A 25,269-nucleotide genomic window follows, 5' to 3' on the forward strand; every position below is an offset into this window, starting at 1 on the left:
AATTTTGTTTCATATAAATAAAAACCAAATAAACTAAACTAAATTCCTAAAAGGACAAGGACTAAGATAAGAAGAGCTCGTAAATTTATATAAATAGGGCACATACGTGACTTCTTTTTTTCACACACAAATTCAACAATACTTCTCATAGAGAGCTGAGTTGTTTAGATATCTCATCCTCATCTTTCTACATACGATTTGAATCATGGTGACAAAGAAGATCTTTGGCTTTGTTCTTGTGATCATGTTTCTTCTCTTGGGTTCAAGCTCTGCTAAAACCTACAAAGTCGGAGGTTCCAATTACGGTTGGACTGTGAGGGACGACTCTTGGGCTGAACATAAGAAGTTCCACGTCGGAGATTCTCTCGTGTTCGAATACGACAAGAACGTTAACGACGTCACTCAAGTCTCTAACGCTTCGCAGTATGAGTCATGTGATAATTCCTCTCCCAAAGCTGTTTACAACACAGGACACGATGTCGTGACCTTCAAGGAACCAGGACATCACTATTTTATCACCTCCAATCATATTCAATGCGTTGGGGGACTGAAACTTGATGTTCTTGTCGTCCATGGCCCGTCAAGTCCGAGTCCTCCTCCACCATCGAGGAAGATCCATGGCCCATCACGTCAGATTCCTTCACCACCACCACCGAGCAAGAACCATGGCCCGTCACATCAGAGTCCTCCACCACCACCACCACCGAGCAAGATCCTTCCTTCTGCTGAAAGAATGCACGCGGTCGGTGACACAAGCGGATGGAGCGTATACAACAGTTACTACTATGAAAAGTGGAGTGAAGATAGACAATTTCGTGTTGGAGATACTCTCTTTTTCGAATACAACAAACACATCAACGACGTTAGAGAAGTCAGCAATGAACTTGACTTCGAATCTTGCAACCCAACTTCTACTGTAGCCGTCTACAAGACCGGACACGACATCGTTAGGCTCACCAGACCAGGAGTGCATTACTTTGTAAGCTTAAAGTCCGGTCTTTGTCACGCTGGGATTAAGCTTCGAGTCACGGTGCAACCATCAACCGAAGACGTTACTTTGCCGGATGCTCCTAAGAGGCTGTCACCTATTGACTACCTCAACAGGTGGTGGTTACGCATTTTTAGACCTCATCACTAAGTAGTCAACCATTGAGATTCGTTTAGGGGTTTCTTGTTTTTGTTTTTTTTTTTTGGTTTTCTTTTTGCGTTTAGATTTTGTCATATGTTTTTTTTTTTAAACTTTCAACGTTTCTATTTAGTTTTTGATATATAATGAGAATGCCCATTAAGTCATTAACATGAACACGTCGCATAATGTGACAAGCCCATGTGTTAGATTCTGAGTAGCAACGGAAACCCTAGTATAAACAACAGCAAGATCTATCGTTTTGAATTTTAACCAAACCAAAAAAAAAAAACATCTAGTGATGAAAAAGTTGTAGCTTTCTTGTCAACCAAGAAAGTGCCCTTCAAAGAGCATCAAATGGATTAAGAGAACGTCAAAACTTAGAATAGTTCTTGATCGACTGTTTTAGTTAGATATCTTTACGGATTGGTATATGCCTGACATGTTTTGATTGATCGTGTCATTAGCCAATATTCTAAACTTTCCCGTTTAGCTAAAATATATAGAAGGCCAAATCTAAACCAGGTTTCAAAATTCCTCTTGCGACAAAAACCAATATATAGAGGTGCCTAATATTCCTTGAGTAAATTCACCAACCAAGTAATTTATCTCGCATCAAATTGCGCACACACACACACACGCGCGTACAGGCACATGTACTGATGTACACATACATACGACTGCAATAAGAAGCTCAATTTTTTGAGATTTAGATTCTAACTAGAAACAATCATCAAACTGCTTTGAGCCTATGTAATTTTTGAAATTAATATCTTATAGCGGAAACACCAAGAATACCAACAGAAATGACCAAAAAACAAAGCTTACAACATGCATGAGATCTCACGAGTCTCTCTCTCTTCATCTTATTGTGGAACCAAACTTGGAACGTAAACAGAGTTGGAAACACAAGGGTTACGTTCACCTTTACAAGGTTGTCCTGTCTCAACTCGTTTTCTGATCTCACCCTGACCAATTTCGTAAAAGCTAGTACAGGAATAATTAACCCTTTCCTATTCGCACCATAACACGATTGAATTGGTACTCTTGTCGATGAAGAATGTCTCTGAAGAACATGGGATATAAGATGGGGAGATCATCAGGACGAGTCACACTAATATACTTACTCCATGAGACAACCCCATCATCAGTCACCTTGTTTACCTCAAAGGGAAGTTACGAACATATGGGGTTGAATGTCACCTTGGAAAAACCGAAACTCCGGATGAAGGTTTTTCACATATCTCGTACCTCTCTTAGCAATCCAATACATATTTCCATTCATAGACACATTTTACTCGGTAAATAAATAAACTAATCCAAAGTAGCAGAAAAGGCTCTCCAGAGTAACACAACATTGTATCTAAACGCATTCTATAAAATGAGATACAAATGCAGAACATGTGTAAAATTAACACAAAAATAACATGTAGTTTCATGTAGGTTCTTTGCTAATATAGGTTCAAATTTGTGGCGAAGTGATCATAGGGTTTGGGTGTTGCATCTAAAATTTAGATGGCTTTTGTGTCGTGCTGCTCACTTTAACTTCAAAATAAGGTATATGCGAATCTTGGAGCTATTCATGTTTTTTTAACCAAACTGGTAATGAACCAATTTATATTACATAGTAGGCGATTATATTCATTCATTGAGTTTCTGATTATGAAAAGCTGAATTATACATTGGGACTGTTCTAGCTAGGCACTATAGGCAGAAGAAGGGCTGAGCAACCTGAACCAAAACCAAGCTTGTCTTTGAATTGTCCACGGCTCCTTTAAACTGAGCAACTAACCTCAAGTGGTTCAGCTGATTTCTCGCCCACGGCACTTTCTTTTGTTTTAATTTTTGACATTCAAAGCCGACTTTTATGTTTAAGATCGAAAACTTCTAAGATCGAAAACTTTTTAAGCCGGCTTTGTTGGTTTAAACCGATCTTATTAGAGTTTTTAAGTTTTTGATTTTAAACCAAATGTAAAAAAGTCCGTCGAAAATACAACTCCTTACTTCAAACCCTACCGTTTGTATTCAGCCTCCATAATTCCATAGAGAGAAAAACGATTAGCTTAGCTTCTATCATAATTAAAAATCTATATTTTAATACTAATATTTGTGTTTCATGTTATCCATCATCATATAATTTTTCTTTCATGTTTGTAGTGCTTATTTAGAAAGCAAGATAAACAATACCTACAGCTTTGTCTAACCTTACTTCACCCTTTGAATCAGTTATGTTCTCTAAGTTTATTTGTTTTATTTTCATTGGAATAACTTTCTAAATATTACGTTTGCTAATTATTGAACATGATCTTATAAAAGACGTTACGTTGGGCTTCGAAAACATGGAAATATCCTGTAAACTTAAAATATCATGCGCCGCCAATAAATAATTATTTAAGTATGTAGCTTCGAAAACAAATCAGTATTTATACAACTCTCATTGAATAACACAAATCAGTATGAAAGAGTTCGATGCTAGGTCCGATTTGTTTTCAACATATTTAAACTTAACACTTGGATTATTTAAAAATAAAAAATTTAGTATGTTATAACTTTTCAAATTTAGTATGTTTTCAAAATCAAAAATTTACTTAAAAGTTATAACTTTACTTAAATTATAAAAAAAAACTTTAAACCTAAGCGTTAAATTTTTACAATACGTGATAACATGTTGGACTTATACACCACTGACGGACCACAAAGGGACTGTATGCTCGGCCCAGTTTGTTTTCAACGTATTAAAATTTAACACTTAGATTCAACCAAAAAAAATCATATTTATTTATTAAAATTAAAACTATTTTTGCTTGAAATTTGATTTTAAAAACCTTGATATTTAGTTGTAAATCAGGAAAATAGAAATGTAAAACATAAAATCTTTTCTTCTTTATGTATAGTTTTATATCAAAATCAATTGTTCTTAATTTTTTTTTTTTTAAGTTAGAAAAGTTGAAATCTAGGGGAAATATACCTGTGATGATATTTAAGTATCCTGAGGGATGAGGCGACTCATCAGTCCGTGGTCGTTTCTGAATTTTTCTACACGTAAATACAAAAACAAATCCATCAGCGCATTTCATAATCGTCAAAAACTCAATTATTTTGCTAATATAATACCTCTGTTCCTCTCTTCAATATATATAAACTCCTCTTATAAACATTCTCCTACTCTCTAATCACTGAAGAAAACAGAGGATCGATGGAGATCATTATCTAAGACTAGTGAATACACAAAATCATAACACTCAGTACAAAACAAAGAGATGAATAACATATGTAATACGTGATACACAAGGCTGTAACATGTTTGATGATGAACTTATAATGTAGACAAAATGGCTTTGCATTTGCATCAATCCAAAATTGTATATATGCGCATATACACACACCTATGAGATTCAGTTGTGTATGTTGCAGACAGGTAATAATAATTCTATATGTGGTCGAGAAGCAACATGAGCTCAGTAGTAATTAAAATAAAACAATGCTAATGCAAACTCGCAAATCAAATCAGTATACCTCAGGTTATGAATGTAGTAATGCTGATGCTACATGATCATCAAATCTTCATGATAATAGAGAACAACATCAAAGACCAGCAAAGAAAATATATATATACTAATAACTAAAATCAAAAACAAGAGAACTAACAACAGAGAAGTAGAAACTAATAGCTCACCAAGAACAAACATACCTCCTCCTATCAAAAGGTCTACAGATCAATGGATTTGTAATACTCATTACAAAACCAAAGAGAGTAAATACTAACCAAACACGTGAATCATAAGACCAACATGATTGATGATAGATGAACTAAAGAGTATCTATCACACATTGGCTTCCATCAAAATCATATATACATGAGATTCAATTTTGTTTCTATGCGGATAAAACTTCAACTTGTAAGACACAAGAGAGATCAACAACAAGACCATATGCAGCACAGAGGAACAAGACGAGATAGAGCTGTACCTTGAAAGGGGAAAGAGGAAGCAAGAGCACCACCATGAGGACGAAGCAGAGGTTAGATTAGTTCCCAAAGACGAACCAGAAGAAGAGGAACCAAAAGCCTGGATCATCACCACCATGTCTCAAGCCTCAGCATTCTATGATCGCACTGTTTGCATATCTCGATCATCAAACAGAATCTCACAACAACAAATCAACCAGAGGAAATCTATAAAAGTATAAGCTTTACACCAACGATGAAAGGAAATCTATAAAGGTAGAAGCTTTACACCAACGATGAAATCTATAAAGGCAGAAGCTTTACACCAACGATGAATCAGAGAATCGAAGGCGAAGAGGGTTATGCTTTGTGGGTCGACAAGAGAACGAACTAAGGACATTGATTTGTAGGGTTTCGAAGAAGAAACGTTGAGTTGAGAGAAACAGAGAATTTTGATATCTCGATCAAAAGGAAGAATGGAGAAGAAGAAGCGTTGAGTTGAGAGGAAAGAGTAAACTTTTAATTAAAGAGGTTAATTAAAAGAAAAAGGAAATTGGATAATATCACAAATCACAACGGTTATATTAATATGAGTTTAAGGAAATCAATATGAGATTTTGTTTTTGTTTCGGTATTATTTTTACATTTATTATACAACGGTCATCTTTCCTAATTTCAATATTTTTTAGAACCTTGTTAATTTTTAAAAGAGAATTTATCTAAAAAAATATAATTTGCAAACCGTCAGTTATATACTATTAATTCATTGAAAAATCCTACAACTATTTTATTGACCTAGAGGAGTTATTTTACTAATTGTTTTTATGAAAAAAAAATGTAAATTATAAATTTTCAAAACTAAGTTTTATATAATAAGTTTCTTCATTACACTTTAAATAATAGAACGAAAAATATTGTCGCTTTTTCGACTTATTTTGCATGTTTTATACCAAATAAAAGTATCGAGATCGGTTGAGAATGTATACAAACAGTGGCGAATGGCCGAAGATTGATATAAATGAGCGTGTCGGGTTTGCTGATTTCTCGGTTTCGTGCGGAAGGGAAGGGAATTAGAAAAACACAACTTTAAATAAACAGATGTTAATTAAATTATAGATGTAACCGTTAATGTATCTATATTTATGATATGTTAAAAGAAAAGACGCGTTATAAATGATATCTTATATTTTTTGAAACAAAAATTGTTTAGCAAAACACGACTTTAAATAAACAGATGTTAATTTATAGATGACACAGATAATGTATATATATTTATGATATGTTAAAAGAAAAGACACACTATAAATGATATCTTATATTTTTAAAACGAAAATTAAAAATATTTTATAAAAAGTTACGAAAATACTCTCTGATTGTAGATGACATTTATTCATTGTTCATAAGAAACTATTTTACCAAAAGTTACCAAAAAAATACACAAACGAAAGGTTATGACTAAATGACACGAATGAAAAGTTACGATGAAAAAACGTGAATGAAAAGTTATGACGAATATATACGAATAAAAATTGCGACGAAAAGACATGAATGAAACGAAAAGACATAAATAAAAGTTGTGACGAAAAGACACAAATGAATAGTTATGACAAAAAGACACGAATAAAAAGTTACTACGAAAATACACGAATGAAAAGTTATGACGAAAAGGCACGAACGTCTTTCAGTAAAAGGACATAACTTTTGGTGGCATTTTTTGAGTTTGCTATTATTGTATAGTTATGTTAAAAGAAAAGACGCGCTATAAATGATATCTTATATTTTTAAAAACAAAATTTTTTAGAAGAACACAACTTTAAATAAACATATGTTAATTTATAGATGTAACCGATAATATATATATATTTATGATACGATAAAAGAAAAGACGTGTTATAAATTATCTTATATTTTTTAAATTGAAAATTAAAAAAAAAATATTTTATAAAAAGTTACGAAAAAAATCTCTCTGATTGTACATGACATTTATTTATTGTTCATAAGAAAATATTTTACTAAAAGTTACGACAAAAATACACAAACGAAATATTATGACTTTAAGACACGAACGAAAAGTTACGATAAAAAGACGCGAATGAAAAGTTACGACGAAAATATACGAATGAAAAGTTACGACGAATATATACGAATAAAAGTTGCGACGAAAAGACATGAATGAAACGAAAAGACACGAATAAAAGTTGCGACGAAAAGACATGAATGAAACGAAAAGACACGAATAAAAGTTAACCTAATGAGAAAAGGATTGCAAAAAGTTGAATTTAAATCCAAAAAGGAGTACTACATTATATATTATTAGTACACAACAAAAATTGATAACTTACAATTCATCAATAGATATAAACGAAAAAAACCTAAAACAAAATCCTAAAAGGACTTTGATACGAGCTCGTAAATTTATATAAATAGGGCACATACGTGACTTATTTTTTCACACAAATATTCAGCAAAAGAGAGCTGAGCAGAGTTTAGATATCTTTTCATCTCTCTACATACCATTCGAATCATGGTGACAAAGAAGATCTTTAGCTTTGTTCTTGTGATCATGTTTCTTCTCTTGGGTTCAAGCTCTGCTAAAACCTACAAAGTGGGAGGTTCCAATTATGGTTGGACTGTGAGGGACGACTCTTGGGCTGAACATAAGGAGTTCCACGTCGGAGATTCTCTGATCTTCGAATACGATCAGAACGTCAACGACCTAACTCAAGTCTCTAACTCTTTGCAGTATGAGTCATGTGATAATTCCTCTCCCAAAGCTGTTTACAACACAGGACACGATGTCGTGACCTTCAAGGAACCAGGACATCACTATTTCATCACCTCCAATCATATTCAATGCGTTGGGGGACTGAAACTCGATGTTCTTGTCGTCCATGGCCCGTCAAGTCCGAGTACTCCTCCACCACCACCACCATCGAGCAAGAACCATGGCCCGTCACGTCAGATTCCTTCATCACCACCACCGAGCAAGCACAATGGCCCCTCACGTCAGATTCCTCCACCACCTCCTAGCAAGAACCATGGCCCGTCACATCAGAGTCCTCCACCACCACCACCACCGAGCAAGATCCTTCCTTCTGCTGAAAGAATGCACGCGGTCGGTGACACAAGCGGATGGAGCGTATACAACAGTTACTACTATGAAAAGTGGAGTGAAGATAGACAATTTCGTGTTGGAGATACTCTCTTTTTCGAATACAACAAACACATCAACGACGTTAGAGAAGTCAGCAATGAACTTGACTTTGAATCCTGCAACCCAACTTCTACAATAGCCGTCTACAAGACCGGACACGACATCGTTAGGCTCACCAGACCAGGAGTGCATTACTTCGTAAGCTTAAAGTCCGGTCTTTGTCACGCTGGGATTAAGCTTCGAGTCACGGTGCAACCATCAACCGAAGACGTTACTGTGCCGGATGTTCCCAAGATGAAGCTGTCGCCTATTAACCGCTGCACCAGGTGGTGGTGGTTATGCAGTTTCAGACGTCATCACTAAGTATTCAGATCAAGTAAGGAGTCAACCATTGAGATTAGTTTCAGGGTTTTTTTTTTTTTTTTCTTTTTTTTTGCGTTTACTTAGAGTTTGTCATGTCCTTTTCTTAAAATTTTCAAACGTTTCTATTTAGTTTTATAATGAGAATGCCCATAAATTCATAAACGTGAACACGTCGCATATGACATCTATTTCATTCTCCATGTATAAACAATAGCAAGATCTATGGTTTTGAAATTTAACCCTAAAAATTAAAGAAAGATCTAGTGAAGAATTTTTAGCTTTCTTGTCAGCCAAGTAAAGGCCCTTCAAAGAGCATCAAGCGGAGAAAGAGAACGTCAAACTTAGAATATTTCGTGACATTGTTTCACTTGCACATCCTAAAATTTATTGACTGTTTTAGAAACCCTAGTACAAACAATAGCAAGGTATATCATTTTGTAGCTTTCTTGTCATCCAAGTAACTAACTTTTGAAGTGCCTTGAAAGAAACGTCACCCTTAGAATAGTTCTTGACGTTTAACTTATACACCCCAAACTATATTAGATGTCTCTACGGAATGGTATATTCCTGACATGTTTTGATTGTGATCAATTGATCATGAGCCAATATTCCAAACTTTCCTGTTTAGCTAATGATCCACTACCAAAAACACTTTTTCAAAAGCTGTCAAAACAAAACATATCATAACCAATTTCATACAACAAAAACAAAAATAAAATTGGTTCTATGAGTAATGAGTTTATTTTCCATTTGAGAATTTCCCTTTGTTCTATGTTTTTTTGCTTCATCTAAGTTTACTTAAACAGGAAGAAAGAAATTACAAAGTGAAAAAAACAACCGTACTGTGAAATGACATTAATTACTACTAGCAAAATACAATATTTATAAGAAACAGTGAGTTTTCATTATTTATAAACGTTATAAAATGACATTTCTAAGAATACAAGTAGATCGAGAACATCGGATTCTCTTAGTTACGTAGCTACGTATTCATTTACATTAGACTGCATGCATTGACGTTATCATCATTAAACATATTACTAACTCTGTCGTCTCCACGAGAACCTACAGGGATATTACCATGTTGCTCAGTACCATTGTAGCCATGTCTATAGTAATTATAACTCTCTTTAAACTCTTTGGAAGGATCCACGAAATAGTTTTGAGTGGATGTGAAGTAAAGTGGAGGCTCAGGGTATGGCCAAAACTCAGCTCTCTTCCCAGCTCGCCTCACGGCTTTGAGCACTTTGTTTCTGTCAACGTAACCCACCACTCTCACTCTTCCTAGCTCTCTCTCAACCTCCACTGAATCAACTCCTGTTATAATAAGTTAATAACAATCAAGATCGTTACATATAAACTTGTCTTTTCACCAGATTAGTTCTTGATCTTAGATATATATGTAGTTACCTCGGAGCTTGGAGATTGCGTTCTTAACTATCCTAACGCAACCAGTGCAACACATTCTTACCTTAAGTTCAACCGTCTAGTACGTCGTCCATGTGATACATTTGTCAAAATTTAAAACATTAGTTTTCTTAAGAGAAACATAGTAACTGAATATATAAATGAAAATAACATCGCATCGTTCAATTATTTATATGAAGGAAACTTTTGTTCTTTTATTTTATTTTGGAACCAACAGTTTTTAACAAATTTTCAACATTCTCATATATTTTAATAAAAACACATTTTATATTTTTATTATTTCATAATGTTATATATATATATTAGATTATGATATATATATATCATAATCTAATATCATAAAGTACTACAAAAAGCGAATATAATGACAATTAAAAACTTGTGACAATTTTTTCCGTCAAAATATTATGACGATTTACATACATAATATTGTGATGTATTTATGTGGTCACAATATGTTACTATTTAGTCATAATAATGTGATTGAATTGAAGGTAAATGATTTTTTCACTAATTATCTATTTCTTACAAAATATATCAACACAAATATTTTAGTATGGATTTGCGACCAAATATGATAACTATACATCACTTCTAGTTAAAAATGTTCTGTAAATACCTAAAATTATATATACGTATGTATTGACTCTTCTCACGTACAATCTGATCATCAACTATATATATGAAAGAAAAGAAAACAAAATCGGTAACAATGGATACAAACAAAACCGATTGAACCAAACAAAAACAAATGATCATGCAGTCTATTTCCAAAATCGATCATATCGATTGTTCCTAGGAAAATTGGTAGGATTATAACGTTACAGTTAGTCAACAACGGGTGGCTATTAAAAGAAAGAAAGAAATAACCTGCAAAGAGAGTGGACGTTTCTTAGACATCCTGAAGTAATTTATATGTGTGGTGGTTGTTGGAGTAGACACATGAGAACGGCGTCTAAAGGAGAAGATTCTTGTAATGATAGAGACAATGGAACCGAGACTTTTCACTATCAAGGAAGACATGACTACAATTGATATATTTTGGAAAAGAACATAGAAATTAGATTGGATTCAATAAAAGCATGATGGGTATATATATAAATAGATAGAGAGGGAGAAAGATTGATGAAAGCTTTGGAGATAGGAGAAGAGACACATTGCGACATGAGTTAACAAGAAACTAAAACTTAATTACGGAAAGGTATTTGTAGAAATTGAGATGATGATGTTATGTAAGCAGCTTTTGTGTTGTTGTCCAATCTCGTGATCTCTTAGACAACACGTCGACCGCACTTGCACACTTGTGTTTTGTTTCCTTAACTATTATTTAATGTTGTTAAGTTGTTTTAGGTAGAAGAAGGGTTTGGCCTTATGAAGAGGAAAAGTATATGTACACGTGCTGAAAAATAATTAACTAAATTTTGATACAATCAAAGAAAAATAATGATACATATATATCATATTATAAAAATAATAATTAACTAGATTTTAATACAATTAAAAAGCCATCAACCGCTCATTACATCTTTTGGGGTTTTTGTTAACCTAATTAACGATAAGTTATGGATATGATACAATAAATTAATGTGTTGACGCTTGCAAAGACATTTTGAGAAAAAACACTTTTAGTGCTCTTTTATCAGATTGTTGAAATTCTCTAATTTCCAAGTAATATTCCATCTCTAATTTATCAGAAACTCTATAGTCCATTAGTTATGTCAATCAAGATTATCTACCATTATCATTGCTCATCTCTCCACCATTTTTCCTTATTATATGCAATACATGCGCCTATATCAAGCTCTTCTCTTGTATTCGGTGTTGACTCAAAAAAGGGTGGTCTCTTAGGGTAATCTTAAGTGAAGAAAAGTGAAAAATAAGCCAAAAAGCTAAGGATGGTCTCATAATTAAGAGCAAAAACTTGAAACTCTTAGAATTCTAGTACAAAAATTTTGGTAAGAACAAAACTTAAGAGCTCTCCAATAATGTTGCTGTCAGTGATGTCCCTGATTCAGTCAAGTACACGACCCATATCATTGTCAAATCGGGTGTTCACAAGTTCTCTCTACAAACTTATAGTCTATGTTCTTCACGATATCTATCTTCTAATAATGTAAGTTTCCTGCTAAAAATAAAACAAAACAAGTTCTTTATACAGACTTATATTCTATGTTCTTCATGATATCTATCTTCTAGTAATGTAAGTTTCATGCTAAAAAAAACAAAAATATATCGTTTTGTGTTGCAATGATCGAATTGGTTATAAAAAATCTAATCGAATGGAGTGACATTACATTCCTCAAAAAATGTTAAGAAAGCCAACAAGGTTTTCTTTCGTGAATTGCAAGATAGAAGACAACGCAAGAGTATGATGCAAACGCGTGTGAGATCTTATGCAAGTGATATGTTCTCCAAGACATACATGTCTTGAGTTATTTCTCAGGATGGATGGAATGACATGGAACAATACATCATTCCCTTCCAGTGGAACACTTGAAAGTTTTTCAATTGCGGTTTTAGGAGATCAATTCACGGCCTACAACATCAGCTTAAACATAAAAGATTGTTAGTTTGTTTTATAATTTTATTTTTGAGTATACTAATTACTTAGTTAATTGGAAATTTTTGTTTAGTTTTCTCATCTTAGATAAAAAGATTGTTGTTTGGAACTTAGGTAAAAGGAAATTAATCAAAATATTAATATATTTTTTTGCATATTATAAAATATGTTTTAATTAAGCAACTTTTTAGCATCTTTTGAGCAATTTTTCTAGATAATCTAAGAACTTACACAATATATGATATATGTGTATAATATATATAAAAACTTTGTTCTTAGCACATTAGCACTATATTGCAACTATATTTATTCAATCTACGATTGGTATATTAAGCTATATTTGATTCGTAAAGGACTAAATCATGTGCTTCTAACTTGTAAGCACTTACTATCTATATATTCTTTCGTGATTTGAGATTTCAATTTTTTTTTTTTTTTAAACGGGAAAGTTTGGAGCTATTCCATTGTATCAGGATTTGTTATTTAGACAGCTTTTGAGATCAATCAAGTTTACGGTGTGTAACAGGATAAATCCACTTGATGCTCTTTGATGGGCACTTTCTTGGTTGACAAGAAAGCTACAAGTTTTTCAATAGATTATATTTTTTTTGGGTTAAATTTCAAAAGATATCAATCTTGCTATTGTTTATACTAGGGTTTCCGTTGATGCATCAGAATCTAATAACACATGGGCTTGTGATATTATGCGACGTGTTCATGTTAATGACTTTATTCTCATATGATCAAATTAAATAGAAACGTTGAAAATTGTAAGAAAAAACATATGGAAAAATCTAAACGCAAAAAGAAAACCAAAAAACCAAAACAAAACCCTTAAAGTAATCTCAGTGGTTGACTACTTAGTTGATCCGAATGCTTAGTGATGACGTCTGAAACTACATAACCACCACCACCTCGTGCAGCGGTTAATAGGTGACAACTTCATCTTGGGAACATCCGGCACAGTAACGTCTTCGGTTGATGGTTGCACCGTGACTCGAAGCTTAATCCCAGCATGACAAAGACCGGACTTTAAGCTTACGAAGTAATGCACTCCTGGTCTGGTGAGCCTAACGATGTCGTGTCCGGTCTTGTAGACGGCTATTGTAGAAGTTGGGTTGCAGGATTCAAAGTCAAGTTCATTGCTGACTTCTCTAACGTCGTTGATGTGTTTGTTGTATTCGAAAAAGAGAGTATCTCCAACACGAAATTGTCTATCTTCACTCCACTTTTCATAGTAGTAACTGTTGTATACGCTCCACCCGCTTGAGTCACCGACCGCGTGCATTCTTTCAGCAGAAGGAAGGATCTTGCTCGGTGGTGGAGGACTCTGACGTGAGGGGCCATTGTCCTTGCTAGGAGGTGGTGGAGGAATCTGACGTGACGGGCCATGGTTCTTACTCGGTGGTGGTGGTGAAGGAGTCGGACGTGATGGGCCATGGATCTTCCTCGATGGTGGTGGTGGTGGAGGAGGACTCGGACTTGACGGCCCATGGACGACAAGAACATCAAGTTTCAGTCCCCCAACGCATTGAATATGATTGGAGGTGATAAAATAGTGATGTCCTGGTTCCTTGAAGGTCACGACATCGTGTCCTGTGTTGTAAACAACTTTGGGAGAAGAGTTATCACATGACTCATACTGCAAAGAGTTAGAGACTTGAGTTACGTCGTTGACGTTCTTGTCGTATTCGAACACGAGAGAATCTCCGACGTGGAATTCCTTATGTTCTGTCCAAGAGTCGTCACTCACAGTCCAACCGTAATTGGAACCTCCGACTTTGTAGGTTTTAGCAGAGCTTGAACCCAAGAGAAGAAACATGATCACAAGAACAAAGCCAAAGATCTTCTTTGTCACCATGATTCGAAACGTATGTAGAAAGATGATGAGATATCTAAACAACTCAGCTCTCTATGAGAAGTATTGTTGAATTTGTGTGTGAATAAAGAAGTCACGTATGTGCCCTATTTATATAAAATTTACGAGCTCTTCTTATCTTACTCCTTGCCCTATTAGGAATTTAATTTAGTTTTTCTTCGTATTTATCTATATGAACCGAAGTTAATCTTTTTGTATTATTGTTATTTTTTAATAATTTTTTGTTTTTTTTTAACATGACTAATATATAAGATAATGTTCCTTTTAGGAATTAGAGTCACATCTTTTTGAATCCTTACTCTAATTAGTTTTTTTGTGTGTGTTTAAAATTTAATATATTAAGAAATATATATCTTATTTACAACTACGCAAGGAGCTCGTTCACAAATTATATACTTCAACTAATTTCAATCTTTTGTGATAACATGATGTATATATTGAGTAGATAATAGGATTTATATATGATGTGCTTGATCAAATTCTACATATTTATATTTTCAAAAATCTAACCATACACTTGTTTTTTTTTTTTTCAATTTCAATATATATATATATATATATATATATATATATATAGAGATAAAAAGAATTAACCTTGGAACAGAGGGAGTATGTACTATATTATGCTTACAAACAAAAAAGAACTTTGGTTCATCTAGATAAAAAGTAAATAAATTAACTTAACAAAATCCACTTAAACCAAAATGAAAAATACCTCCTCATTCACCTCCTACTAATTTAACCACTGAAAATAGAGTAATATGTCACGTAATACTATATTTAAGGATAAAATCAATTTTAAATTAGAAAAAAGATGAAAGAAACAAAATTTGTATTTTTTATGTAAGAAAATATGGTAATATTACTCAAAAATTATGATGCAGACTATACGAACAGGGAACAACAATTTTAAGCTCTAGATACTTTTGAAGATTATTAAAAAAAATTATTATTAATTTCTCATACATGGAAGAATTGTTATTGTGATTGAAATTATTTATAATTTACAATGTCTTCTTGTCTATCTTCTTCCGTAATCATAAAAATCTAAAATATTTTCATATAACTTCCTCAAGTTATAAATCATGTATTTTACTTGGGTTATAATAGGATTGCACTGATCTTAATGACTATCAACATCTCTGTTTAAAGTTTTATCCCTGATCGTCTGTAGCATTACTAATAAGCAATAAAGAATGCTTATTAAACATATATTAAACTTTGCCAAGGTTAAACTTTTCCAAAGTTGATTATAACGAATCGGTTGATTCCATAGAAATTGGTTGATTCAAAAGAACTCTATTGATTTAAGCATTAAATAGTGCACGAGATTTTCAGTTTTCGTACGAAATTTAGTTTATTACCAATTGACAATGCTTGTTAATCTTAGTTAGACGTTTTCCAGAAAATAAAAATTTGTGACATAAGGAGTATCATTCTATATTTCCAAATTTTACCTTTATCTATAATTAATTAAACCATTAATCATTTATTAAATAGGAACATATATGTATACTTTAATTTTTTCTTAATTTTTGTGAAATGTGTCAAAATGACATATTTTTATGAAACAATGAGAGTATAATATAATGTTCCTTTTTGAAACTAGAGGAATTGATTTTCCCAAACAAAGGTCATATTTAATTGACTTTTTAATTGCTATATTTTTGCGCATAAATATATGTATATACTTTTTTGAAAAATTGTTAAGCCATTAATCAATAGTAACACTAATTGGACCTGGAGATTTGGAAAACATATTATTAAAATAAAGAGAATAGATCGATTTCCAATGCAACGACTTTCTCTATTCTTAATCTTAATGAAAATTCTTTATAAAGTAACAAAATATACATAACTTATTATAAAATAAAACTATTCGTAAAAGTTAATAGCATAAATTTATCAAAAGTAATATAATTTGAAGAAACACTTACATTACATTTCTCGATAAAGGAAGACACCAAAAACTCTCGATACCTTCCATCTTATTTATTGGTTAAGAGATTTTAGTTATATTGTATAGAGAGACGACTCAACATTCATATAAATATTTACACGTACGGTCAGGAGTATTTGGAATATCAGAACATGCAAAATTTCTGATGGGAACATTTTTTGGCCGATTAGGAAGTTGCATTATGTTGGTGAAGCACGTCCATACTCCATTAATTCCACATTTTCCAGGATAAACTTTCTTGAAATCGCACATTCGCTTTTCCTTAGATTCCACGTCTATATCAACCAAAAATGATTTGTTAATATATGTATAATATTTAGATAAACATCGTTGATACAAAAAAAGAAGAAATAAATCACTAAAATTACGTACCTCTAACAAGGCTTAGAATGAGGATTGTGGTAACACAATAAAACATAAACGAAACACCAAATTTCATGACTTTTGAAAATGATAAACAGATAGTCTCTCAAAGTTATAAAAAACTTATAGCTTCTCGTAATATTTTTTCTTTGTCAATAACACCTACTATAAATATAATATACTAATCGAGGCTAAAAATAAATATTACTAATTAGGGAAAGTAAAAAGATAAAAGTGAAAGGTGGAGACAAGTCTACAAGACCGGTGGGCTCGGTCTTTAGAAGTATTCTCTGATTTAAAACAATTTTGTTTAACAGAAATTCTTTTAAATACCACTAAAATAGGTATTTTTCAAAAATATCACAAAATTAAATATAACATTTTTAACATCTAAAATTAATTTCTAAATTCTAAACATTAAACTCTACCCCTAAAAACTATAGCCTAAATATAAATAGTCAACCCAAACATAAAAAAAAAATTCTATCTGTTTATGATATTTTTGGAAAAATAAACTCTTTGTGAATTTTTGAAATTAAAAAAAATTATGGTATTTTTGGTAAAACAAACTTAAAATATGTTATTCAAAGGAATTTCTCTTTATTTAATATATTCTTATTAAGTGTGGATATAAAATCACATAGTCACGTTCCCACGAATGCACTTTATCACCAAGAGAAAACGGGAAGAGTCATATATATTTCGAGAGCATCCTTTTAGTTAAAAACAATGCCTTAGGAAAAACGGAACCTCTAATAATAGATGAAAAAAAGTATTCATGCAAAAAAAAGGAAAAAAATTTAAGTTTTTTTTGATAAATGTAAAATTTTCTTTTAATTAAATTTTGATAATATATATATATATATATATATATGTTTTTTTTATAAATGTAAAATTTTCTTTTAATTAAATTTTGATTATATATATATATCAACGAGATATAAAGAGATTCAAATTTTCATTAAGATGAATAATAGTCAATATGCTTTTGTGGTCATGTGTTAGTATGGTGTCTCGGTAAGGGCACTACACCCGACGGTAACAATCTCTAGCCGGGTCGCTTTTGATTCCGTGTGCATTAACAAAAGGAGCACGAAAGTAGTAGGGGAGACACGTATAACGTATCGTTTCATAATCGCGTGACTGGTCGCTGCGACTAATTGCAATTAAAACAGTCGCGTCGCTGTTTTCTCTTGCGATCAAAATTTTTAATCGCAGGATCCTGCGATTATGAAACGAACAACTTTCAGTCGCAATCGCAGGCTCCTGCGACTGCGGTATATATGCATGGCAGTGGAAGAGGGGTAGATGTTTCCTCAAGTTTCCTATGGTCTTACTAGAAGTTTTGTTAAAGGATAATACTTTATTCAACTGTGGTTACTAGCTAGAATTAATATGCTTAACTGTAGGCAATTACAAAAGGTTAGTGTGACAACATTAATCTTCTATCAATACAAATGATCGTATGAGTAGTGAACGGTATAGTATTGGAATAGAAGAGAGATAGGTGTGTGTGCTCACATTTTTCTATATTCGTATGAGTTCATTCTTCGCATAGTCACGTTTACTAAAAATTATACATTAAACTTTTCTTTTTTGGTTGATAATTGATGAAACTCTCTGATTTATGTAGCCGGTGACACAATATGTGTTACAAAAGGTTTTGTAACCGAAGTTTGCACTGAAATATACCTTCGAAGTTCCACAAAACTACTGACAATACAAATTGATGGAACTATTAACGGTGGAAATAGTGGTGGCCCTGTTATTACGGGAAACAAAGTCCTTGGTGTAGCATTACAAAGTTGTAAAAGTGGGAAAAGAATTGGGTAAGTTAAAACCTTAAATCATGGATATTAGTTTTGCATACATTTGTTCATCAAGAGGTGCAACTGAAACCTTCAATTTTTTTGAATATTTTTGCACTGTTTTATCGGTTCTCTTTGGTATACACATGCATATATTTTTCTTGATGTGTTTTTTGCAGGACTCACGGTGATGTAATCCCAACTCCAATAATTAGACATTTCATAGCTAGTAGTGCAGAAGAAAGCTCTCAAAACGCCATTTTTGGCTCACTAATTCTATCATATCAATCTCTCGAAAATGATCACATCCGTGATCATTTTAAGATGAGTCCGGAAATGACAGGAGTTCTTATAAACAAAATAAACTCGTCGTCCGGGGCTTACAAAATTCTGAGAAAGAATGACATCATTCTCGCAATTGATGGTGTTCCAATAGGACTTGATGGGAAAGGTAAAGTACTATATATATATTTTACATCGCGTAAATGTTTTCGATGTTTACCTATATAAGTGATGAATATATGTTTGATGCAGTTCCTTTTCGAAACGAGGAACGAATAAGTTTCAATCATTTGATCTCTATGAAGAAACCATATGAAAAAATCTTAGTAAAGGTTTTGAGGAAGGGAAAAGAGCATGAGTACAATATCAGTCTAAAGCCGGTAAGTTCTGATTTGTTATCAAAATATTTATATATGACTCCTTTCCAATTTGTTGGCTATGTTACATTGATTTACATTTTGTTTGTATTGTTTTGTTGTGGTTAGGTGAAACCACACATTTCAGTGCAACAATATTATAACATTCCAAGTTATTACATATTCGGTGGTTTTGTTTTTGTGCCTCTCACTAAATTGTACATCGATGATTTGAGCTATATGTGTGGATGTGTATTACATGATCAGTACGAATTTACCGATGAGCAGCATGTCATAATATCTCAGGTTTGCTTTTTCTTTGTCCACAATACTGATTTTTTTATTTATTTTAAAACTCTATACCAATTTTATAGTTAATTAAGCTACTAAGATAATATCTTTTTTTCTTTTCTATATTTATATTTTAGGTAATGTCACATGACATTAACCAAGGATACAGTGATCTCGAAGATTTACAGGTAAATCATCTATGAGACTTAGTCGGATATATGCATGAATCCCAAACAAGACTTATTCATTTGTCTTGAGAAACATGGTTATGTTTTGGCTAAACTAAAATATATATTTGTGGTGTGGGAACAGGTGAAAAAAGTTAATGGAGTGAAAGTAAAGAATTTGAAACACTTGTGTGAACTAATAGAAGGATGTTGTAGAAAAAATCTGAGGCTGGACTTGGAAGATGACAAAGTTATAGTCCTCAACTATAAATCTGCTAAAAAGGCAACATTTGAGATCTTGGAACGTCACAATATAAAGTCGGCTTGGGCCATTGAGTGAGTCTTCCGATCGGCGAGCAACTTGATAAATCCCATCAAAGATAATGTAAAGGATTGACCTTCTGCTTTGGGAGTTGCCGAGTTGGCTTTATTTGCTGCGTTCAGACGTTCAAATATACTAGGGTTAACCAAGTGGTCTTGGTTTAATGGTTTTCTCTTGAGAGAAGGAGTTGCCTTGTTGATCTAGATCAATGATCAATTCATTCCAAATGCGAAATCACTAGATATTTTCATTTGGTCAGGGGTTGTTTTCTCCGAATCCTATGGGGACTACGGGTCTAAGGCTCTGAAACTCTTAATAACAAAAAAAAAATAATAATAATAATAATAATAATAACTACTATTGTTTATGGCCTGTCGAAGGCTAACAACAAGATTTTTAAAAAGGTTTGGATTCAACTTAATATAAAGAATCTTTTGTTTTTGTATAATACTAAAGAACAAATGAGTTGGGAGCTTTCTATATATGATAAGAAGAGCATGTAAAGTATTTCGAAAACAGAAGCCCCTTGGTATAATGGTGTTGATCAAGCATTTAGTAATGTTTCTAAGATCTCCAGGGTCAGAAAGAATTACCCATGGTATAATTATTTTTGTAACAGTTATCATAATCTGCAATAATTAAAAAAAAATACATATTTGGGAAACACGACTTTTAAAAAATAAAGCATTTAATACATGATTTGTCCAAATTTCAAAGAAAAATAAAGGTCAATGAAATTTTAAAGAAGGTTCCTTGGAGAAAAAGTAAACAATTATCTCTACGATAAGATAAAAGTAAAGTTCTGAAGACAAAAAATGGAAACCCTTTGATTAAAAAGGGACTTCCTATTAAATAGTAAGTTTTCAATAAGCTTGATAGGGTTTTCACGACGTGTTGATACATAATACATTAGGACGGTACTCGAGAGCTAGGGTTCCTAGTTTACTCTCTTCTCTCTTCTTCCTAAGTAACAATAATGCACTAACCAATTCACTTCCAACGGTAACAACGACCAGCCGAGTTTCAAGATACAAAGATCTATACAGGAAGAGCATGGCTGCATCAGAGAAGAGCATGGCTGCATCAGAAAAGGATGTGATTCTTCAATTAGTAACTGGCTTAATTAGAAAGATCAATACAATGCAGGAAGGTGAGAAGCAGGTAGAACGGTGGAAGAAAATAGAAGAAAGCGGTCCGGTTAATGAATTGATGCTGAACTCAGTTGTAGAGGTATCATCTACCTCTACCGTGTATGGCAAATTCAAACCTTGGGAGACTCATTCAGAAGAATCATCCAAGGGATCAGGTATGTGACTATACTTTATCTTAAAGCTCACATCAAAGTTTTGGTTACTTTGGCTTGACATATTACTGATTCATGTAGGATTCGCAATCGAAATCGCGGGAAAGAAAATTCTTACAAACGCACATGTGGTGATAGCAATGAATGATCACACATCCGTGAACGTCAAAAGACATGGCTCTTCGATTAATTACAAAGCAAAAGTTGTAAAAATTTCACATGAATGTGATTTGGCTATCTTGGATATTGATAGCGACAAGTTTTGGGATGGTATGTATCTCTTGGAGCTTGGAGATATACCACCTCTCCAAGAAGTTGTGTCTGTTGTTGGTTATTCAGAAGGTATTTATTTACTTATGATCTTATAATTCATTTTCTAATATACCAAAAAATTATGTTAAATGATGAATTTTATTTATTTATATTGTGATTTGGTTACTAGAGTTAATGTGCTTAAGTGCAGGTGGTGACAATATTTGCGTTACAAAAGGTCTTGTACTTAGAGTTGAAACTAAAGAATATGATCACAGTGACAAGGATTTGCTATCAATACAAATTGATGCAAGTATCGACCATGGAAATACTGGTGGCCCGGTAATTATGGGAAACAAAGTCGTTGGTGTAGCATATGCATTTTCCCCTAAGAAGAACTCAGGGTAAGTTAAAAGTTTAAAGTTTAAAGCTTAAACTGTAAATCGTCGAAAAAATCGATTTACATACATTTGCATCAAGAGGTGATGAGTTTTTGTGGTTTCTACATTGCAGTTTTGTGATCCCAACTCCAACAATTAAGCATTTTATAAGTGGTGTTCAAGAGAGTAGACAATATTCTTGTTTTGGCTCGTTGGATCTATCATATCAATCTCTTGAAAATGTTCAACTCCGGAATCATTTTAAGATGAGCCCTGAAATGACTGGAATTCTTATAAACAAAATATCCTCGTCGTCGGGGGCTTACAAGATTTTGAGAAAATATGATATCATTCTCGCGATCGATGGTGTTCCCATAGGAAACGATGAGAAAGGTAATATAATTGTACAATACATTTGCTTAATGTTCTCCTATACTAGTAAAAAAAAACATATAGCCACTTGACAGTAGCGAAAATTTGTGGCTATAAGGTGATTTAAAAAAAAAGATACGAATTTTTTAAACTACGACGCTATAGCCACAAATATTAAACCGTAGCCACGAATAGCCAAGTGACTATAGAGATTTTTTCACGATATGAATTTACTTGTGATTTGTGAAGTGAGCTTTTGTTTGATGCAGTTCCTTTTCAAAACAAGAGAAGGATAAATTGCTCCCACTTGGTTTCTTTAAAGAAACCAGGTGAGAAAGCCCTAGTTAAAGTTTTACGAAATGGAAAAGAGCATGAGTACAATATCAGTCTAAAACCGGTAAAAATTTATTTACACTTTGTAAAATTGCTTTGAGTACTCTGCTAGGATCATTCACATTCACTTTGTACAGAAAACAGGTGAAACCAAACGTTAAAGTGCAAGAATTTTATAACCTTCCAAGTTATTACATATTTGGGGGTTTTGTTTTTGCGCCTCTCACTAAATCATATCTTGATGGTTTGAACGAATGTGAGTGCAAAAGTTCGTGCAAATATGCATTACATGAAACTCATAGAAAGCCTGGTGAACATCAACTAGTCGTAATCTCCGAGGTTAAGTATTTCGAGTTTCACTTAATACTGTCTTTTGTATCATTTAAGCATTGTTCTTAGAGAATTTGTTGGTTTCTTGATGTAGATATTAGTAGATGATATCAACAAAGGATATGCAAGTTTAAATGGTTTGCAGGTAATTCATTTTATACTTTGTATTATGCAATTATCATTTCAAGGAAAAGATACTTAGTTTGTGGTGGAAACAGGTGAAGAAAGTGAATAGAGTGAAAGTAAAGAACTTGAAGCATCTATGCGAGCTGATTGAGAAATGTTGCACCAATGATTTGAAGCTGGTCTTACAAGATGATAAGGTTATGGTCCTAAACTATGAATCTGCTAAAACGGCAACGTTGCAGATCATCGAACGTCACGGAATAAAGTCGCATATATCTAAGGACATTTGTCTTCCTATGTTGCTTGATGATCCGTTCAAAGACAATAGGATCAACCTTCTTCCTTCGAGTATTCGTCCTATATTTGATCTAGTACAAAAGGATTGATTTCGGAAAACAGAACAAAACACTTGTCCTTTGAGTTTAACTGTTGTTTGCAATTGGCTGAAGTCTTTTAAGAGAGAAGCTCCTTTCAAAGAGTGTTTTTGTTTGTTTGTTTAAGAGAGAAGCTAAACAAGAATGGGAGAGAAGTTGAAGAAAACAACTGTTCTTCTTCTTTGCAAAAGTCTCTATTGCAAGAGAGTTCAGCATAACTTATAGTCTGATACTATACTATACTTCTGAATCTGGGATTGAACAATGTTCAGACCAAATGACTCAAATTATAGATGTGAAGCAACATTGTTTATGGCTCAGAGGGCAAAAATAGCCTTAAAAAAAACACGGATAAAGTTCAAAAAGATTTGCTAACCGAATCCGAAATGAAGCAACAAGAAAAAGAGAACAATCACAAGTCTCTGCAACCCAACCAAACCTATGTAGTGAGTTCCATAATGGCAGAAACAATATCTCCATCATTGGCTTTAAGGGCCTTGACAGCTTTAGGCCTCGAGACACCAGCTTGAGTCATCACAAGATCAATGTCCTTAGCTTCAACACCAGTCTCATCAACATCTTCATCTTCGTCCTCCTCTTGTGGAACCGAAGCTGCTTCAGAAGCATCATTGTTAGGTAGCATAGACGCAACGTCGGGCATCTTGAACCTCTGTGCAGCTTGTGCTTGTAGCTGAGAGCTCATGTCATCAATCTTGGCCTCACCGAATATCACATAGGTCTCAGAGTTAGGACTCTTGAAAACATCCGGCTTCGAGATGACAAACAACACCTAAACAATACCAAAAAACACATAATCAAACATCCGTATTCATAAACGAAACATCGATTACAAAGATTAGTCTCATTCAGGTGGTTTCTTACATTCTTTGATCTCTTGATAGTCACTCTGCTAACATCTGTGACTGGTTTCATTCCAAGTTTCAGCATAGCCTTACGACTCTTCTTCTCACTTCTACTTTGCTTGGAACTCTCATTCTCACCAGCTCCTTCACATACACACAACACAACAGACACAACAACAACATGAAAACCCCAAACTCGTAACATCCAATCAAATCCAATAAACCTAATCAAACATTTCATCAGCAGATTCTACAAACAAATCGATTCCATCACAACAAATCCACAAAATGATTCCAGAAACATCTCTAAATCATCATCTCTATGTCCAAAACAATCAAATCGAGAGAGAAACATACCATCAGCAATCTCATCGTCGTCGTCGTCATCAACATCATCGTCTTCATCTCCATCTTTCACATCCTCAACAACAACATCGTTCTCCTTCTGCTCCACACCAACAACAAACCAATCAAAATCGAAACAACGCTCAAATCAACAAAAACACATAGAGAGAGAAGAGATTACGAACCTGGAGCTTCATCTGCTCTTTGATGGAATCCATGAGCTGCTCTTCATTCACTTCCTCAATGACGGGACCTGGCATCTTCGTCTTCTTCTTCAACCTCTTCTTATCTTCTTCTTCGGAGAGAAAAGGCAAAAAAAAATGAAAACCCTTAAAACAGCGCAGCGAAACTAACCCTTCTCTCAGTTGCAGTGGCGATGTTTATAAAGAAGAGCGTAAGATAGTGAGCGCTTGGGGCTTACCCTATAAGTTAATGGGCCTTATAAAATAGCCCGTTTATGTTTTATCAGTCAGCCCATTTGACTTAAAATACATTAACCCAAATAATTCGGATTAGATAGAATAGTACCAGGCCCAAAAAGTATAATTTTTAGATTGCACACATCTTCTCATTTACAAATACAATG

At 33.4% G+C, this 25,269-nt stretch overlaps 7 protein-coding genes across 7 annotated transcripts; 4 read left to right on the top strand and 3 right to left on the bottom strand.

Moving 5' to 3' along the window:
- Positions 1-205: 205 nt before the first annotated feature.
- LOC17882388 (early nodulin-20) lies at positions 206-1,138 on the top strand. The gene has a single exon (XM_006289497.1). It carries the CDS (start codon positions 206-208, stop codon positions 1,136-1,138), a length of 933 nt encoding a protein of 310 aa, XP_006289559.1.
- Positions 1,139-7,596: 6,458 nt separating this feature from the next.
- Positions 7,597-8,589, top strand: LOC17882476. The gene has a single exon (XM_006289886.1). It carries the CDS (start codon positions 7,597-7,599, stop codon positions 8,587-8,589), a length of 993 nt encoding a protein of 330 aa, XP_006289948.1.
- A 994-nt stretch (positions 8,590-9,583) lies between these two features.
- LOC17882060 (heavy metal-associated isoprenylated plant protein 44) lies at positions 9,584-11,136 on the bottom strand. The gene is made up of 3 exons (XM_006289278.2): positions 10,888-11,136; positions 10,000-10,075; positions 9,584-9,906 (listed from the first exon to the last, which is right to left on the bottom strand). Exons 1-3 carry the CDS (start codon positions 11,038-11,040, stop codon positions 9,584-9,586), a joined length of 552 nt encoding a protein of 183 aa, XP_006289340.1. The 5' UTR covers positions 11,041-11,136.
- Positions 11,137-13,429: 2,293 nt separating this feature from the next.
- Positions 13,430-14,438, bottom strand: LOC17882182 (uclacyanin-3). The gene has a single exon (XM_006289177.2). The coding sequence runs from the start codon at positions 14,436-14,438 to the stop codon at positions 13,455-13,457; it is 984 nt and encodes a 327-aa protein (XP_006289239.1). The 3' UTR covers positions 13,430-13,454.
- Positions 14,439-17,745: 3,307 nt separating this feature from the next.
- On the top strand, positions 17,746-20,023 carry LOC17882465 (putative protease Do-like 12, mitochondrial). The gene is made up of 7 exons (XM_023780332.1): positions 17,746-17,779; positions 18,413-18,608; positions 18,767-19,043; positions 19,139-19,249; positions 19,355-19,531; positions 19,654-19,704; positions 19,829-20,023. The coding sequence occupies exons 1-7, from the start codon at positions 17,746-17,748 to the stop codon at positions 20,021-20,023; spliced, it is 1,041 nt and encodes a 346-aa protein (XP_023636100.1).
- Positions 20,024-20,539: 516 nt separating this feature from the next.
- On the top strand, positions 20,540-23,487 carry LOC17884172 (putative protease Do-like 11, mitochondrial). Its single transcript, XM_023780333.1, has 9 exons — positions 20,540-20,560; positions 20,885-21,311; positions 21,390-21,638; positions 21,772-21,964; positions 22,074-22,333; positions 22,582-22,709; positions 22,790-22,984; positions 23,070-23,120; positions 23,194-23,487. Exons 1-9 carry the CDS (start codon positions 20,540-20,542, stop codon positions 23,485-23,487), a joined length of 1,818 nt encoding a protein of 605 aa, XP_023636101.1.
- Positions 23,488-23,732: 245 nt separating this feature from the next.
- LOC17882183 (nascent polypeptide-associated complex subunit alpha-like protein 4) lies at positions 23,733-25,032 on the bottom strand. The gene is made up of 4 exons (XM_006288510.2): positions 24,869-25,032; positions 24,696-24,783; positions 24,358-24,482; positions 23,733-24,265 (listed from the first exon to the last, which is right to left on the bottom strand). Exons 1-4 carry the CDS (start codon positions 24,941-24,943, stop codon positions 23,915-23,917), a joined length of 639 nt encoding a protein of 212 aa, XP_006288572.2. The 5' UTR covers positions 24,944-25,032; the 3' UTR covers positions 23,733-23,914.
- Positions 25,033-25,269: the final 237 nt, after the last annotated feature.

Source organism: Capsella rubella, unplaced genomic scaffold (genome assembly GCF_000375325.1).
Source record: "Capsella rubella cultivar Monte Gargano unplaced genomic scaffold, Caprub1_0 scaffold_6, whole genome shotgun sequence".
In the NCBI taxonomy this organism is placed as follows: domain Eukaryota; kingdom Viridiplantae; phylum Streptophyta; class Magnoliopsida; order Brassicales; family Brassicaceae; genus Capsella; species Capsella rubella.

Excerpts from the sequence above, each read along its gene's own strand:
- LOC17882060 (XM_006289278.2), bottom strand. The coding sequence starts at position 11,040 with ATGTCTTCCTTGATAGTGAAAAGTCTCGGTTCCATTGTCTCTATCATT. Across the intron at positions 10,076-10,887 it reads AACGTCCACTCTCTTTGCAG|ACGGTTGAACTTAAGGTAAG; the intron begins GTTATTTCTTTC and ends ACGACGTACTAG. Across the intron at positions 9,907-9,999 it reads CGCAATCTCCAAGCTCCGAG|GAGTTGATTCAGTGGAGGTT; the intron begins GTAACTACATAT and ends TTATTATAACAG.
- LOC17882183 (XM_006288510.2), bottom strand. The coding sequence starts at position 24,943 with ATGCCAGGTCCCGTCATTGAGGAAGTGAATGAAGAGCAGCTCATGGAT. Across the intron at positions 24,784-24,868 it reads AAGAGCAGATGAAGCTCCAG|AAGGAGAACGATGTTGTTGT; the intron begins GTTCGTAATCTC and ends GGTGTGGAGCAG. Across the intron at positions 24,483-24,695 it reads CGACGATGAGATTGCTGATG|GAGCTGGTGAGAATGAGAGT; the intron begins GTATGTTTCTCT and ends GTGTATGTGAAG.
- LOC17882182 (XM_006289177.2), bottom strand. The coding sequence starts at position 14,438 with ATGGTGACAAAGAAGATCTTTGGCTTTGTTCTTGTGATCATGTTTCTT.
- LOC17884172 (XM_023780333.1), top strand. The coding sequence starts at position 20,540 with ATGGTGTTGATCAAGCATTTA. Across the intron at positions 21,312-21,389 it reads AGAATCATCCAAGGGATCAG|GATTCGCAATCGAAATCGCG; the intron begins GTATGTGACTAT and ends TGATTCATGTAG. Across the intron at positions 22,985-23,069 it reads AACTAGTCGTAATCTCCGAG|ATATTAGTAGATGATATCAA; the intron begins GTTAAGTATTTC and ends TTCTTGATGTAG.
- LOC17882465 (XM_023780332.1), top strand. The coding sequence starts at position 17,746 with ATGAATAATAGTCAATATGCTTTTGTGGTCATGT. Across the intron at positions 17,780-18,412 it reads ATATGCTTTTGTGGTCATGT|CCGGTGACACAATATGTGTT; the intron begins GTTAGTATGGTG and ends TGATTTATGTAG. Across the intron at positions 18,609-18,766 it reads AAAAGTGGGAAAAGAATTGG|GACTCACGGTGATGTAATCC; the intron begins GTAAGTTAAAAC and ends TGTTTTTTGCAG.
- LOC17882388 (XM_006289497.1), top strand. The coding sequence starts at position 206 with ATGGTGACAAAGAAGATCTTTGGCTTTGTTCTTGTGATCATGTTTCTT.
- LOC17882476 (XM_006289886.1), top strand. The coding sequence starts at position 7,597 with ATGGTGACAAAGAAGATCTTTAGCTTTGTTCTTGTGATCATGTTTCTT.